The sequence below is a fragment of the Aspergillus pseudoviridinutans genome (genome assembly GCF_018340605.1).
Source record: "Aspergillus pseudoviridinutans IFM 55266 DNA, scaffold_7, whole genome shotgun sequence".
Taxonomy (NCBI): Eukaryota; Fungi; Ascomycota; class Eurotiomycetes; order Eurotiales; family Aspergillaceae; genus Aspergillus; species Aspergillus pseudoviridinutans.
In genome coordinates this window covers 2,102,241-2,116,321 of record NW_025091287.1, presented here as the reverse complement: position 1 = coordinate 2,116,321, position 14,081 = coordinate 2,102,241, and the positions used below count along the sequence as shown (strand labels likewise).

At 49.7% G+C, this 14,081-nt stretch overlaps 6 protein-coding genes across 6 annotated transcripts; 5 read left to right on the top strand and 1 right to left on the bottom strand.

The window, feature by feature from the left end:
- Positions 1-1,013: 1,013 nt before the first annotated feature.
- Positions 1,014-2,241, top strand: Asppvi_010054 (uncharacterized protein; the record flags this gene model as incomplete). The annotated part of the gene is made up of 3 exons (XM_043305900.1): positions 1,014-1,431; positions 1,495-1,842; positions 1,901-2,241. 3 exons carry the CDS (start codon positions 1,014-1,016, stop codon positions 2,239-2,241), a joined length of 1,107 nt encoding a protein of 368 aa, XP_043161835.1.
- Positions 2,242-2,669: 428 nt separating this feature from the next.
- Positions 2,670-4,140, bottom strand: Asppvi_010053 (MFS transporter; the record flags this gene model as incomplete). The annotated part of the gene is given in 3 exon segments (XM_043305899.1): positions 2,670-3,873; positions 3,953-4,032; positions 4,048-4,140. 3 exon segments carry the CDS (start codon positions 4,138-4,140, stop codon positions 2,670-2,672), a joined length of 1,377 nt encoding a protein of 458 aa, XP_043161834.1.
- A 3,266-nt stretch (positions 4,141-7,406) lies between these two features.
- On the top strand, positions 7,407-8,300 carry Asppvi_010052 (transcription factor domain-containing protein; the record flags this gene model as incomplete). The annotated part of the gene is made up of 2 exons (XM_043305898.1): positions 7,407-7,647; positions 7,702-8,300. The coding sequence occupies 2 exons, from the start codon at positions 7,407-7,409 to the stop codon at positions 8,298-8,300; spliced, it is 840 nt and encodes a 279-aa protein (XP_043161833.1).
- Positions 8,301-8,572: 272 nt separating this feature from the next.
- Asppvi_010051 (uncharacterized protein) lies at positions 8,573-9,526 on the top strand (the record flags this gene model as incomplete). The annotated part of the gene is made up of 1 exon (XM_043305897.1): positions 8,573-9,526. One exon carries the CDS (start codon positions 8,573-8,575, stop codon positions 9,524-9,526), a length of 954 nt encoding a protein of 317 aa, XP_043161832.1.
- A 777-nt stretch (positions 9,527-10,303) lies between these two features.
- Positions 10,304-12,505, top strand: Asppvi_010050 (MDR family MFS transporter; the record flags this gene model as incomplete). The annotated part of the gene is made up of 9 exons (XM_043305896.1): positions 10,304-10,597; positions 10,652-10,728; positions 10,795-10,846; positions 10,896-11,070; positions 11,123-11,146; positions 11,202-11,273; positions 11,330-11,833; positions 11,889-12,049; positions 12,107-12,505. The coding sequence occupies 9 exons, from the start codon at positions 10,304-10,306 to the stop codon at positions 12,503-12,505; spliced, it is 1,758 nt and encodes a 585-aa protein (XP_043161831.1).
- Positions 12,506-13,217: 712 nt separating this feature from the next.
- On the top strand, positions 13,218-14,044 carry Asppvi_010049 (glycoside hydrolase family 75 protein; the record flags this gene model as incomplete). Its single annotated transcript, XM_043305895.1, has 3 exons — positions 13,218-13,316; positions 13,363-13,734; positions 13,787-14,044. The coding sequence occupies 3 exons, from the start codon at positions 13,218-13,220 to the stop codon at positions 14,042-14,044; spliced, it is 729 nt and encodes a 242-aa protein (XP_043161830.1).
- Between the last annotated feature and the right edge of the window lie 37 nt (positions 14,045-14,081).

Sequence of the window (14,081 nt, the reverse complement as noted above, 5' to 3'; positions counted from 1 at the left end):
ATCGATATTTCGCAAGAGTTCCGATTATCCCCGAGGGAAACATTCGACCTTGAACGGAGCGAAATGATATGGTGAATATGATTAGGAGTAACTGATACTGTGAATTCTGCCATCAAATTGCATGGCGACTGCATTTGCTTTCCATCGTTGGCAGAGTCACTGAGTGTGTAGATTCGAGTGTCGCATGACTGTCACCTGGGGCGGTATCATCATCCACACAAAAATATTCGATTTTTTATATATAGTTTTTCAAATTGTTGAGTCATTTTTATATAAATTAATCTTATCTGTGCATATAATTTTATGAGTGTAGATGGTGTGGTAGCAAACTAATGTTTTTAAGTGAAACATATATTTTTTTGTTGTGGTGAGTTATATAGATGCAGAAGTGTATCAAATGCCCCTTACTGGGCGACAGAAAGCTAGACGGAACAAGAGGGTTAGTGAGGGCGTTGATGAAGTCCCTGCGCTCTCTTCATTGCAACCAGAGACAATTGCTAAATTTTAGATTTTTGATAGGATCCACGCTGACAAGTTGCCGAAGTGGCCACGGCCTGATACTAAGTCAATCATGAGGATTCAATGAGACAATATTGGCGCAATGTACATTATTCTTTGCCGAGGATGTCCCTCTTATTTGCATGTCAAGTATCAGGACGCTTAGATGATCAGACCGCTATTCTACCTTGCAGAGCGCCTCTGCATGGGGACGCCAGCTAAGATGATTTCCTGCGTCCTGTGACTCTTGTCGAGCTGCAGCTACTCAATCACCCAATGTATGTCCACCAGCAAGTGACGCAACTGAATGCTAGAACGTACAGTGGTGTAACGCTGCCATCCAAGCAGAAGACTGATTACTTATTGACTATCCCATTCTCGTCACTCCCATCAAAGGGAAAGGAATTTATAACAATCCTGAAAAACACACGCAGTTTAGAGTCCTTTCTACTCAATTTGCTTAAACCTCCTTTTGTTGAATATTCAACATTACAGCACATTGCAACATCTCAACCATGGCTGGAGTAGAATCCCTATTCAACAGCTTGGGGGCCCGTTATGAGGCCGCTTTTGGCATGGACAAGGAGCTGCAGAGGTTTATTGAGCTCGTGGCAAAAACCATCCCCCCTGGAAGCAGAACACTAGACGTGGGCTGTGGAACAGGCAAGCCTGTGTCTCACATACTTGCCTCTGCCGGCCATGAAGTTCACGGGATTGATATATCGGAAGAGATGGTGAAAATCGCAAAGTCCCAAGTTCCGGGCAAGTTTCATGTGGGTGATATGAAGACATATCAGCCATCGACATTGTTTGATGCAGTCTTTGCAATCCGATCTCTGTTCCAAATGTCGCCATGTGATATGTGCTCCATGGTTATGCGATTCTCACAGTGGATCAAAGTTGGGGGATATGTGGTTCTTGGAGTGACCCCCAGTACCTCCCTGGCTTCGAAAAAGGTGACTTATGATCCCACCTGAGATTGCGCTTGGATGCTAGATAAGCCGTGGATGGGGAATTATGTCAATGATTTATTCCTATCCGAGGAGCGTTGGTGTCAGCTCCTGCGAGAATCCGGCTTTATCATTGAAACAGAACCGGTTTCTTATCTTTTCTCGCCGGCCAGCCGGGAACATGCACCTGAAGCCCACTACATTGTGCTGGCGAAGAAGGTCGAACGGGAGCCGCTTTTGGGGCCATATCCCTTACCCAGGGGTCTCAAACCAAGGGAATTTCAGGAGCGTGAAAATCTCTTTGCTGATAGTCTGGTGAGCCAAGACCTGGAGAAATTGCTTGAAGATATAGGCGACAGTCCGGAGGTTTTATGTATCGGAAAGGACCTACTCAGTAAGGCTTCTGCATCTCCCGCMTCTCTCTCTTAAACTTTGATTCTGACGAATGATAGACGGATGTTTCCAACGCCATAAAAGTCGATTCGTCCACCTTGCGATTGAGGACTTACCGTTTGCCCCGAGAAACTTTCATACCGTGCTCGCCTTATGGCAGATGGATTATGTGTTGAATATGGAAAGAATGATTCAGGAAATGACCCGTGTAGTGGGTCGACCGAATTCGAAGATTGTGATTATCCAGGGAGGGCCGTATAACGAAGTTCTTAAACTTCTGGCTTCTGTCGCTCGGTCTCTCCCTGTTGGACACCAGGGGCATATTCTGCACTCGGCCATCGGCTACCTTACAGAATATGGATTCGGGGATATCAGTGTGCACCGTATCGACGCCAGCTAGAGTTCCAGGAAAAGGGCCTTCCAGAACGTTGCGCCACAGCTGCGGAGTTCCTGGCCGGCATTTGGCATAGACAGCATTCGCAACACGAAAGGATCAAGGAGGCACTCGTGGAACGGCTGCAACTACTTTTTCGAGCCGATGCTCACTTAATCTCTCACCGGATGGTTGCTGTTGTTGCGCGCCCGTCTCTGGTTCAAGGTGAATAACKAGGTCGGAGTCAGACATCCTAGTCTATTTCCGCAAGACCTGGGAAGCCTCTGCAACGTTTCTGCGGAGATTTTGAGATCCATCTAAAGCTAACTAGCCCAGTCTGCCGTGAAAGCTGAGCGCTCATGCGGTCAAGGTAACTGTGGTCCTTTGACTGATATCATAAGCGCAGACAATACCATAACAGACAGCATTTTTTTTTTCACCTGCTCCCAGTGATTCTAGTCATGAACACTACCCACATCTATCACTTCATTCTGACATAATGCTGCGGATCGACAGGTGGGCAACAACCAGCTTTCTCCCATGAACAACAGGACCAGAACTGCCGACACACCAACCACCAGTCCCAGCGCCCAAGCCATCGTAGTCCATCCGGCCGCATTTTTGATAAATCCGGCCAGAAATGGCCCAACAAGAGCTCCCGCAGACCAAGAGGAGTTCATGAGCCCATACCCCAGCGCTGTCGCAGCTGCCTGGTCCAGCCTCCCTGGAGTTTTTTTCTCCATGTCGCGCACCACGTCCGAGATCTCTACAAATAACGGAGTCATCGAGAACGTAAAACACAGACCGACGACAGCGAGCAACGTACAGAGAAGTACTTTGGATCCCATAGAGTCGTTCGCTACAAAGCGCAGAAGGATCAAGACCAGGGAGCCGATGGCAAATGCCCCGCTCACCATGTAGCGGCCGGCCCGCGCGTACCTGTCGCGGATCATCCCAACGGCCGGGTTGAGCAGTTGTGGGATAAATAATGCCAGAAATACCAGCCCCTGGGCCGACTGGTTCCAGCCAAACCGTTCCCGGACAAAGAGCGCCAGGACGCTGTCGAACGCTGTCATGATCATGGCAGTCACCATGCAGCCCCACAGAACCACCCAAAGGCGGGGACAAGACAAGAGAGCCGAGACGGCTTTAGAGTTTGTGGGCGGTGCCGTCTGCGGCGCACATGCTATATCGGTCTGTACAGTGCGGAACCTGGCCTCTTCATCTGGGGCTGAATGCGCGGGCAATGGCCCGTCCGGAAATTCGCCACGGGACTCAAGCCCGTTCGTTGCGGGCTTCGTCTCTATCAGAATAATCCGGAGCAGCATGTCGAAGCCGAGCAGCGCAAACGCCAGCCCAAACACCGTATAATAGCCGGCATGCTCGTATAGCGCACCGCCCAGCAGGGGTCCGGCGATTCCCCCAACAATCATCCCCATTCCAATGTAGCCAAATGCTTGCCCGAGTCCTTCTTCCACCACTGTCTGCCGCAAGAGCGCAGAGCCCATTGTCCATACCGCCCCGTTGGCTGCACCCTGCAGCAGGCGACCGGAGATCCAGAGGCCGAGGTGAGTCCCAACACAGAGTTTAGGACGACCAAACCGGCCATGAACGGCCACCGCAGCGAGTCGACCCGTTTGATCCAATACCAAGTGATAGCTGCCGAGGAATGAGATCAGACAGTAATAGACACGGATCGGTTCATGTCACTCACGCGAGGCGACCAGTGACGACGCACTAAATACCACCCCCAGAATCGACACCCACCGCTGGTCTATCACGGAGGCGCTTATTAGCTTGGGACGCGATGCCAGGGAACTGTAATCTACATACCATCAATTCCTTGTATGACCCCTCGCTCGGGCAAGGCTGTCGGGATGACTGGGATAATCTGTAAGTGTCAGGGTACGGATGGACAAGAGACATGGTACGATTAATCTGGTACCAATCCATAGAGGAAGTTATCCTTTGAGAGATTTTGTTAGTAGGCGAACAGCAGCTTCGGCGACATGTCCCAGGACGCACTACATACTGTAAATATTGCGAATACTACAACAAAGACAATGAATTTGGCAGACGACCGGAAATGGAGAAAGCGTTGCTGAAAAAGTCGACTGTGCCACGAGCAGAACAGGATATTCATAGTCGCAAAGACGGATGAGGCGCAGACCCTGAGGATCTATTATTCATTCAAGGGACGCGTCTGCTCAGATAAGGCCCGGAGCGTTCATTTTGAACGATAATACATCCCCGAGTATATCGGACCAACTGCGCTATTGATTGGATAGTCTCGTTCGACAGTCCACTTGGTTTGAGAGTATGTGATTTCAGTCTTCCAGATAGGCCAAAATAGCGTCGATTCTACCTCAATAAAAGCAGTAAGGGGAATCGTATTGCCTACAGAGGATTATATATCAGAGACAGCTCCACTTAAATGAGGTGCTCCTTGGAATGTGGCGCCAGCTGACGCACATACCAAGCAACCTCCTAGCACGGAATGACGCCTTGCTCTCGTCCTGCCAGACCCATACTCACTTTGATCATATATTATTAAGCCTAGGGAGCGTGAGGACGCAAGGCACAGGAGCTTTCACTCAGAATCCAAGAGTTGAAGTATMTTTCTTTCTCCTGCTCCGGGCCAGCAGCAGCAGAAATCCCTGGGCTGGAAAAGGAGTTGCAAAGCTTTTTATCTGATGGCATGTGTATATTAATCTGTGCAGATACCTGCGGTCTTCCCTCCGGCGTCTAGAGTTACTCCATATTGGACTAGGTACAATGTTTCGATCGGAATATACGTCCGTACTTCGAAGGACTGATCGTTTTACAGAAGAATAGTACTGATCGTATTCGTCTAAGACACCCAAGTGACCACGCCAATTMCCAGTCTATAGCGGCTAGCTGCTCGACCAGCACAGGCAAAACTGGCCCCCCCTGCTCTACGAACAATGACATTCCTTCCTCTTTCTGTATACCATGCGCAAGTCAGCAGTTCGCATCCATGTGCCGTGGCGTTGATGATCATGACGCTATCCAGGTCGACTGTATGTGCTGAGTGCTCTTTCAGTCGCTCGACGGTCCAGATATTGTTCTGATACTGGGATGCCGCTCGCAAGTGCGATTCATGATTCCCCCGGGGACCGGGTTGGCAGGCGGGCAGAGTGACAAAGGTCGGACTCGTATGCAAAGTGTAAGTCACCGTTCGTTCGTTCACCGCCACCCATCTAGAAAACAATGCGGGCTTGGTACTCGATCTCACGGTGCATTTTCTCTGCTCTCATCTCCACGCCGAGAGATGGTGCTGGGACACTCGTCGGTGACGACAAGGCTTGGAGCTAAATGGCTTTCATCTCACAGACCAGTTGAACTGTGGTTGCGGTAACACCTACTGAACTTGGTCCGGCATCGCGGCAAGATAGAGGTGTACCTCCTCGCCGAGCTTTATCCGTCGAGCTTCGTACTAGATATTCTCAGCTGCAGCGAAGCTGGCCCGTCGTATGTGCCGGGGCATCGCCCGAGAGGAAGTGAATCGTAATGTGCGAGCATTGGACATCGATACTAAGTATTTAGTATCTTAGGGAGTAGGAATGTTAAATACTATGACTAAGCACCACTATTGCAAACCCTAGATAATCAATTTAATAGTATAGGTATAGGCCAGAATAATGATAATTACAATATACTCCATATAACGTATTAACGTTCCATAGGGATGCTATGTCATCTAGCTTGGTGGCGTGTGTGCCTGCTCTAGCACCAATCTAATGGGAGACTGGAGATCATCTAAAGTCCACTTTCTGTTTGTACAAAAGCGACTTACCTGTACTCGTATTGTGAGCCAATCAATGAGTTGTGTTATATTTATCGCTGACTTAGTGCTTACACCGGGATTGTTGAAACCCGGCCCAATTCCGACCGATGKGCCGCCTTGTCTCACCCACCAACCTCATATTCAGTCCCACAATGTAATCCATCACGTATCACTTGAGCCATCAGGTTCGGTGCTTGCATTATCTTTGACCGGAATTCAAGAAAACGGGTCATCGAAGAGCGTATCAAGCGTCGTATCTCCTTATGGATGACACGACACGCTATGTTCCAGCACCCTACGGCCGCGCTTGTGCCAACTGTGTTCGAGCCAAATCCAAATGTCTCATTCCAGAGACAGAGGGCATCTGCGCAAGGTAAGTTGTTAAGCTGGGTCGGTGAACATTAAGTAAGAGCCACATTAGATGTTATCGATTGAATAAAGAATGTCGCCCACCAGCCAGAGTCCGGAGGACTAGACGAAACACCAAAGTATCAAAGACCGTGCAGCTGGAGCAGAAACTGGATGGCATACTCTCCCTCCTCAAAGACAATCGCTCTAAATTGATCCCCGAATGCCCTAGCCCTGCAATACTCGACCAGGATCAAGTTTCTTCAGGACGTCCAGATGCCATACCCCCTCTCCTCACTCCAGAGAACAGTACCAGTGACACTCCTGGTAGGTCTTTTGCTACTTCGGCAGGACGAGCAGAGGACTATTCCCCACATACAGCCGGCTCTCTGGCAGAGGAAGCTCTGGATTCATTTCGCAACGGTCCTCTGGAGTATCTACCGTTTGTTCATATTCCAGACAGCGTTAGCGCCGCAGAACTGAAGACAGAGTCCCCATTTTTATGTTATTGCATCTGTGCAGTGCAGTGCAAGCATACTGCGCGTCAGTCTGCTCTCAGTGACAGCATCAGAGAAAAGGCAGCCCAGGCGCTACTCGTGGACTGTCGAAAGAATCTGGATATCCTACAAGGCCTGTTGGTCTATCTAGGCTGGTATTTTCAATCCCGATCAACGTGGTTTCCCGTTACTGACTGCTCAAGGATTACCTTTCACTGTCAACCGCAAAAGTATTCTCTTTGTACATATATCCAACTGGCGATATCTGTCGTCTTTGACTTGGGCCTTCACAAGTCTCCGCCTGATGAATCACATCCTGCCGATTGCGATTGGAACGGTCCTACTAACAATCGCAAATTTCCTGTTTCCAAGACTCGCAGCATGAATGAGCGACGCGCTGTACTTAGTTGCTTCCTCCTAAGTTCATCGTATGTAGCCTAATTCCGGTTTCTCCTGTCAAGTACTGATTCCGTCACCCCCTGTGTGACAGTATATCGCAATTCCTTTGCAAGCCGGATCCAATGCGCTGGACAGCGCACATGAAAGAATGTCTCGAGGTCTTGACTGAGAGAAAAGAGACTCCCAACGACGCAGTCCTTGTACAGCTTGTTCAAGCTCAACTTGTCGTGGACAAGGTGATCAGGCGGTCTTGGGACGAAAGTGGAATTACCGCTGAGGGTTTAGACAACCCCCGGTTACCGACATCCTTTTTTATACAAACGATGCGACAACAGCTGCAAAGGATCAAAGGTCGGATTCCACCTGAGTTAGCGGACAACAGTAAGTAGTGAATGGCGAACATTACACGAAACCCAAGACTGACATGTGGTGTAGAGGTTGTGCTTTTCCATCTGTACCAAGCCGAAATGGCTGTATACGAGACTGCGCTGTCGAGATCACCGCCACGAGTCGAAGACGTAGATGTCACTCGTATCAGCCATCTATATGCCTGTCTAGCAGCAACCAAGAATTGGTTCGATCTCCTTCTCACCGTCAGTCCTGAAGAATACGTCTCCCTGCCGATAACGATCATCTTCCAGGTCTCACACTGCTTGAGTACCTTGTTCTATCTTTCTACATTTGATTACCCGGGTTGGGATAGAGAGGCAGTTACCCGAACAGCCGATCTCCAGTTCATCTCGCAGCAGGTGATTGACCGACTGGATTCAGTGGCCGAAGCGGCAGGCATTCAGAACGAAGGAACGGATGGGGATTCGTGGAGCAAGGCGGCCAGAATCCTTCCTAAATTGCAGGCTAGTTGGGCGTCTAAGCTCCCGAACACTGTGGTACCAGCTGTGAATGCAGTAGGACAATCATCAGCTCTTTCTAGTACTGATGAGGGCTTTCTCGAGGCATACCTCAATTGGCCGGATATATGGTTGCAGCACCAAGTCGACGATGGCGCCAATAGTCTCGAGTGGCAAGCGGCTTAATTTGTTTGATACAGTCGAATTCAAAAACAGATTACCCCTTAGGGCACTCACGCTTTCTTTCCCCACCCCCCACCCCGGTTACGCTATTGAATTCGGTTAGGGAAACACCACGATCTTTCCTTGATATATTTCCGATAGATCACCAAAATTACCGTAATTATAGTTCCGAATTTTGATAAGCCTCTTCCTCATTCTGACTCGCCGAACTTTTGATCCTCTTATCCTGCTTTACTACCACCATACCTAGGTTTGGCCCTTCTCTACCACTAGGGATGGAGAGTACCGCACAGCCATCCGCCGATGCGGATGAAAATATGCGCCTGGCGGTGGAACGATTCCGCACCAAGATGGAGGCCTCCAATCGGCAATTTCTTCAGGACCGAATCGACGAGATTGAAGCTATGAATCTCTCCACAGAAGAGGAGAAACTGAAGGAGATGCGCGTCTACTGGCCTGGTCTGACAGTCAACAGCAAGGATCTTTGGATGTCAACCGCTCGACCAGAAGCTGTCCGTCAGGCTCTTGAGGAGGAAAATGTCACCCGATTAGCTGATGTCAAAACGCTATACCATCAGCATATGGATGGAGCCAGCCCGCCAAACTTGTTGACAGATGAGTGGCGCCAGATGTTTTTGGACACCGTTCAAACTGTGTGTAATGAGGTGGCCTTTCGAGATGAAGAGGACAACGATTTCGAAGTCCCGCCCTGCCATGATCTGGGTCTCTTTCTCAAGTACGCTAGTACGGTCGAGGACCCCGACTTTCGCTACGCAGGCATGGCCCCTTTTGAACCACCTGGAGCTTATTCTAAGGAGACGTCTGATATCTCCAAGGACCGAGAAGATCTGATAAGAGATCTGCATCACTATTATCTTTGCGAAGAAGCCTTCCTGGAAGCCTATATGCACGATGACTTGGAAGTGCGAGTCGGCTTCCGAACCGGGATTGGTGTCAAGTATAAAATGGGCGGGCATGATACATGGTACAGCATGTATCTCTACTGTCGACGGCACGTGGAAGACTCTGATCAGAGCCACAAGGACTGGGCGTGGCGAGTGGTCGTTTCTCATGCCACAATTGTAGATAACCCCATGACGGTTTACGGGCAGAAGCCAAGATTCGACTCTATCATCGAGTTTCTGGACTGGTACAGTAGCTGGCTGGAACATTTAGACATGGATCAGGTTCGGGAGGATATCGCTCTAAATTGTGGTGGGGAATGGTGACCGGTTCGTTCCTCATGGGTGGATGGACGGACACTGCATGAGCGGTTGACAAGTATATTATATGATGACACCAAGCCTTCTTGGTTTTCAGGTCAAGAAGCTGGCTTGATGATACCCTATGCCCGAGTGCATATTAATGGCGGAGAGAGCAGGAGCCAAATGGCGAAGGATAAATAAATGTAACAAGGAACACGAAGTCCAGAAAGTGAAAAAAAAGCGAGACTTCCCATCCAGACTTTGGCTAGTTTCGGTTAATACCTATATCGGACAACGAGGAGCCAGTAGTCAAACTGCCCCTCTCTGAATTACAGACCTTCTCTCTGGATCCAAACAGATGAGGTTGGCCATTCTCAATTGGCCTTGGGATGCAAATGACCGTCCACATCCGAGAACCGTTCCTATCAAATCCCGCGAAATTAATATAAGATCGACCTCTCAAAAGCGACTTTACTCTTTTTCCCTTTTTCCCTCGATGGAATCACTGATGCTGGGGAGTCAGAACGGAGTGTGGTGGTCTAGCTTAACGTTTGACTGTATTAAGAGTCAAATCTGGATCGCTTGAGTGCATCGTTTCTTATCGATTTGGTCTCTGACCTATGTTGATCGTCGCAAATCCCGTCTCAGCTGATTCACGACCCTTGAACGGGGTCGGAGTCGGGATTGGCCCAACTCCGTCCGATGCTGAGGTATAATAATGAACCTTTCTCCCAATCAGAGGTAGCTGCATGATGCTTATTCTCAAGTCGACAACAACTATCACCAGGATTCTTTCAAAAGATGCGCACAGAACTGGAAGGGGAAGAAGCTCCCCGGTCTGTCGATCGAAAAAAGGAGCCGTCTGTCGTACAGAATACTCAGAATACGCCATCTATGGCCTCAGAGCTATCGGGCGCTAAACAAGAGCCCGAGATTCTCTCAGCAGACACTGGAGAAAAACTGGCCAATTCTACCGCCAATGCTGCTGGAGAACATCCGGAAAAGTGGATTAAAGGCGTTCCCCTAGTCATGGTAACCTCGGGGATTACTCTGGTCATATTCCTGATGTTGCTGGACATGTCAATCCTATCTACAGTCTGTAGTTCCGGTTTGAAATTGCTGAACTTTTCTCTAATCTCGAAGTAATAGGCCGTACCACAGATTACGAACCAGTTCCACTCTCTCGAGGACATAGCCTGGTACGGCAGTGCTTACACATTAGCCAGGTAGGTCAAATATCTTATGTCGAGGAATGAAACTCCAGAGTTCTGATCTAAACCTTGCTCTGACAGCGCGGCCCTGCAGCCTCTTACAGGGAAGTTTTACACCTATTTCACCTCCAAGGTAGTTCTCCTTCTACTCGCTTCGCAATGGACGGCTGATTCCCGTGAAGTGGGTATTTCTGGGCTTCTTCGCAGTCTTCGAACTGGGCTCCTTGATATGCGGCGTCGCTACCTCGTCGAAAATGCTCATAGTCGGCCGGGCTATTGCGGGAATGGGATCCTCGGGCATGGCCAACGGCGCTCTGACGATTGTCGCTGGTGCTGTTCCGATGCATAGAAGGCCATGTATGAGTTCTTTCATCCGAAGTTGATCAATGGAAGCTGACATGTTGCGAAGTGTTGGTTGGCATCATGATGGGACGTATGTACGGCCTTGTCAGAACACAGGAAACACAAACTGAATCAATTTTTCGCAGTGTCACAGATTGGACTGATTTTAGGACCTCTGGTCGGTGGTGCGTTGACCACGTATACGACATGGCGCTGGTGTAAGATGACCGGTCCTTGCCTGAATACAACTAGGTCTGACATCCAATATTAACAGGCTTCTATATCAACTTACCCATTGGAGGACTAGTTGCTGCTCTCTTGGTCTTTACTCGCATTCCCGAGCAACGAGAAAAGGGTCGAGCGGTTGAAGTTCTGCCGACTTGCTTCAAGACGTTCGATATCTTCGGGTTTGTGCTCTTTGCTCCCGCTGCAATCCAACTCCTGCTGGCCCTTCAGTACGGAGGTAATCAATATGCATGGGACAGCGCCACCGTCATTGGCCTGTTCTGCGGTGCAGGCGCAACGTTCGCTGTTTTTCTGGCATGGGAGCACCGCATGGGGAAGGATGCCATGATTCCATTCCATGTGGTTCGCAACCGGATCGTCTCCTGCAGCTGCGTGGTTATCATGGCTTTGTTCGGAATAACAATCACTGCGTCGTACTATCTTCCAGTATACTTTCAGGCAGTGAGAGACAAGACGGCGCTGGTTAGTGGTGTTGATTTGTTGCCGGGTGTGCTGTGCCAGATTTTTATGGCCGTGGTCTCGGGGGCTCTCAGTATGTCAGCCGTTTATTGTTTGTCGTCATTTGTGCTAATAGTCTCTTGACATAGTTGGAAAAATAGGCTACTATCTACCGTTTGCGGTTCTCGGCGGAATCCTCAACGCTGTCGGGTGTGGTCTTCTGGCGACCTTATCGCCCACCACTCCAACCCGCGAATGGGCCGGCTATCAAGCTCTAATGGGATTTGGTCGAGGAGCGGCAATGCAGACGGTGAGCCCATTTCTTCCGTTCACCCTATAGCCAGACGTGCATCTAATGACGGTACAGCCCATGATAGCTGTCCAAAACGCCGTCCTGCCTGACGAGATGTCGACGGCCATGGCCATCCTGACCTTTAGCCAGACCATTGGCGCTGCAATATTCCTTGCGGTTGCACAAGTCCTCTTCTCTCAGGGTCTGAGAAGTACTATCCCGCAGTACGCCCCTACCGTCGACCCCGGGACGGTGATTGCTGCTGGTGCGACAGGTTTCCGAGGCGTTGTGTCTGAGGCGAGTCTCCCCGGAGTTCTGCTCGCTTATTCAAAGAGCATTGGACATATTTTCTACCTGGTTGCTGCGCTGAGTGTGGTGCAGTTCTTCCTTGCATGGGGAATGGGCTGGAAGAACGTTGGCAAGCCTAAAGAGAACAAGCTGAAAAGGGAAGAGGAAGGGAAGACAAACAATTGAAGTTGGATATCTGCGTGATGTGATAGAGAAATTCCACTCATCCTACGAAGATTAGCTTCAGAATGTAATATAGAGGTTTATGCCATTATGACGTCCAATCCATTCCTTTCCACATTAATTTACAACAATAGTCAGCCTAACGCTTTCTAACAAATAACAGATTAATGAAGCCTTCAGGGATCGATCGTGACCATGTAACTAATCGAAGCCACCTGTATGGGACTCTATGTAGTATGGTATGCTCCACTGGAAATCCGTTCAATTGGCAGAAACCAATCTCCTACTCGACTTGCCGACACTATGGAGTATTTTCCTGCTGATTGTGAAGATCCTATCCTAAACTGTCCTCCCATCTCAGCTTCGTGCACTAGCCAATGCAACCCTTCAATAGGGGTGATCAGCCACACCGGGTCGATCACAGGCACAAGGTCCGGTATTTGGCACCATTTCCCCAGGTAAGCAATTCCCTTTAATCTACAGTTGTGATCATGGCCCGACAAGTTGCGGAGGGTAGTATTGCAGGACGTTTCATCGGGTTACTTTGCCGGTGACTTTGCCGGTGCTACAGTTTCAGGGTGATTTAGCTCATGCGCTGAAACGTTGGAGATTAGGCCCAGAAGCAACATAAAGCTTTGCCTCTTCCAGCAGGGTCCATCTTGATTTCAATAAAAATCATCTGAATTATCTTCTCTTGAGAACAGCAATCTTCAAGATGCGCTATCTTCCAACTGCTGCCGTTTTGGCTGGAGCAGGCCTAGCCTCGGCTTATAGTGTCCCAGCCAACCTACAGCAAATCTATAACAAACACAAGGTAACATCTTCTCTCCTCGTCTATTGCAGACTGCTAACGTTCTAAGACCGGAACATGCCAGAACAAGCTGCAAGACGGGTTTTCCGATGGCATTAGCGGCCCCGGCACCTTCGCCTACTGCGGCGACATCCAGGGAGCGATCTTCCTTCACAGCTCCGCCAACGGCGGCCAGTATGATAACATGGACATCGACTGCGATGGAGCGAACAACAGCGGCGGCGACTGTGCGAATGATCCCTCCGGCCAGAGCATGACGGCGTTCATGGATACCGTGAAGCAATACGGCATCTCGGATCTGGACGCCAACATCCACCCGTACGTGGTGTTTGGTAACTCGGGCAGCTCGCCGACATTTGATCCTCAGCAGTATGGAATGGAGCCATTGAGCGTGATGGCTGTGGTGTGCAATAATCAGCTGGTACGTTTGCTATCAACTTGTTGACATAAGACGGATGAAACTGACTGGTTAGTTCTATGGTGTCTGGGGGGACACCAACGGTGGTATCGCCACTGGGGAGGCGTCCATCTCGCTGGCCAAACTGTGCTTTCCCAATGATGGCATCACCGGTGACAGTGGCCATGACCAGGACGATGTGCTCTACATTGGGTTTACGGGGCAGGATGCCGTCCCCGGTGCTAGTGCTGCCTGGACTGCCCGCGACACTTCGACTTTTGAGGAGAGTATCAAGGGTCTCGGTGATCGCCTTGTTGCTAAGCTTAGCGCTTAGAAGGCCATGTCGGGATATAGTGTAGCTAGTCGAGTTG